At 50.8% G+C, this 1,808-nt stretch overlaps 1 protein-coding gene across 1 annotated transcript; it reads left to right on the top strand.

The window, feature by feature from the left end:
* The first annotated feature begins 283 nt into the window (after nucleotides 1-283).
* On the top strand, nucleotides 284-910 carry LOC121754524. Its single transcript, XM_042149866.1, has one exon. The coding sequence runs from the start codon at nucleotides 284-286 to the stop codon at nucleotides 908-910; it is 627 nt and encodes a 208-aa protein (XP_042005800.1).
* Nucleotides 911-1,808: the final 898 nt, after the last annotated feature.

Below are 1,808 nucleotides of genomic sequence, written 5' to 3'. Positions count from 1 at the left end.
AAAATTGTGGAGATGCGGATGACATGGCTATGGACATGCAAGAGGAGGACGAGAGGGTTGGTGGCAATCTTCCTCCAGGCAATGCCGAGGGATACGCAAAGAACAAAGCGCAACAAATCTTTGAATATCAAGGAGGGACTTCATCCCCTTCGGGTACGTCTCCCACCTGTTAATAATGTCTTACAACATCATGTTTTGGAACGTGAGGGGAATCGCTAACGCGTCAACCCAAAACGTCTTGAAACGCTTAATTAAATGTCATAATGTGTTTTTTCTTGCAATAATGGAACCGCTCACAACCCCTGATCCGGACTGGTTCTCCAAGGCCTTGGGGCTATCCTTCATTGGCTCGAACACGTCGGGGAAGATCTGGTTGTTTGTGGAAGAAGGAGCTACTTTTGATATTGATTGTGATACGGAACAAATCCTACATGGGCGGATTATGTCTCACCGGCTTATTAGCCCACTAACTATCTCGGCCGTGTACGCCAAATGCACAAGGTCCGAGAGATACCCACTGTGGGATAGGTTGAGAGAGATTGCGGGGCCCCTCGAAGGAACACCGTGGATTGTCGGTGGTGACTTCAACACCATCCTCTCACACCGGGACAGAATTGGGAGCGACACAAACCGGCAAGCCGAGATGGTCGATTTCGCGGAGACAATTGAAGACTGCAAGCTCCTCGACCCCAGGTTCGATGGGGCGGACTTCACATGGGCCAAAAATGGTCTCTTTGAACGATTGGATAGAGTGCTCGTTAGTGAAGCTTGGACCAGGGTCTTTGAGGCCACTCGGGTTACGAACCTCCCAAGGATTGCCTCGGACCACGGCCCAGTTCTAGCAAGATGCAAGATGTCGATCTCTACCAATGGAGGCAAGGCGTTCAGGTTCCTAAACATGTGGATCTGACACGAGGCTTTAATGGCTGTTGTACAGAATGTATGGGAGGAACCCACGGGGGCTGGGGGACTTTTAAACATCCAAATCAGGCATGCTAGAGTTAAAAGAGCTCTAAAAAAAGTGGAACATAGAGGTTTTCGGGAACATCCATGCGAACTTTAAGGACAAGGAGGAAGCTATCGAGCTGGCCCAATCCGAGTTCGAGGCAAGGCCAACGCCCGAGAATAGGACAGCGATCAATAAACACATTGCCGAGTACATCCTACTGCTGCGAATGGAAGAGGACTTTTGGCGGCAAAAGGCAGCCCTGAAATGGCTAGCCGAGGGTGACAAGAACACTCGGTTCTACCAAAGCTGGGTGAAACAAAAAAGGGTCCGGCTGCGTATCCATTCGATCCGTGCCAATGGACAAGAGCTAACTGAGGAAGAGGATATAAAAAAGTCAGCGGTGGACTTCTTCCAACAACTTCTCGCGCCTAGCAATTCTGCACTCGAAGAACCGGACCTCGACCTAATCCAGCAAGTCCATTCAGACGAGCATTTTGCAGATATCACAAAGGTACCGGACGTGGAAGAGGTCAAGAGTGCCGTCTTCAGTATCTCCGGCGATAGCGCACCCGGACCCGATGGATTCTCTGCCACCTTCTATCAAGCCTGTTGGAACATCGTGCGTCCGGAGGTGGTGGAAGCTATTGGGCAGTTCTTCAGGGGGGCGTACCTACCACGAAGCATCACGGCCACAAGCGTCGTCCTCATCCCAAAGAAGGTGTCACCTGAGTCATGGACCGACTACCGACCCATCAGCCTTTGCAACGTCCTGAACAAGATCATCACCAAGGTACTCACGAACCGACTCTCTCATTTCCTTCCGCAGGTCATTGCCCCAAACCAAAGCGGCTTTGTTAAA

This window comes from Salvia splendens, chromosome 11, assembly GCF_004379255.2.
Source record: "Salvia splendens isolate huo1 chromosome 11, SspV2, whole genome shotgun sequence".
Classification (NCBI taxonomy): Eukaryota; Viridiplantae; Streptophyta; class Magnoliopsida; order Lamiales; family Lamiaceae; genus Salvia; species Salvia splendens.
This window is presented reverse-complemented; position numbering and strand designations above follow the sequence as displayed.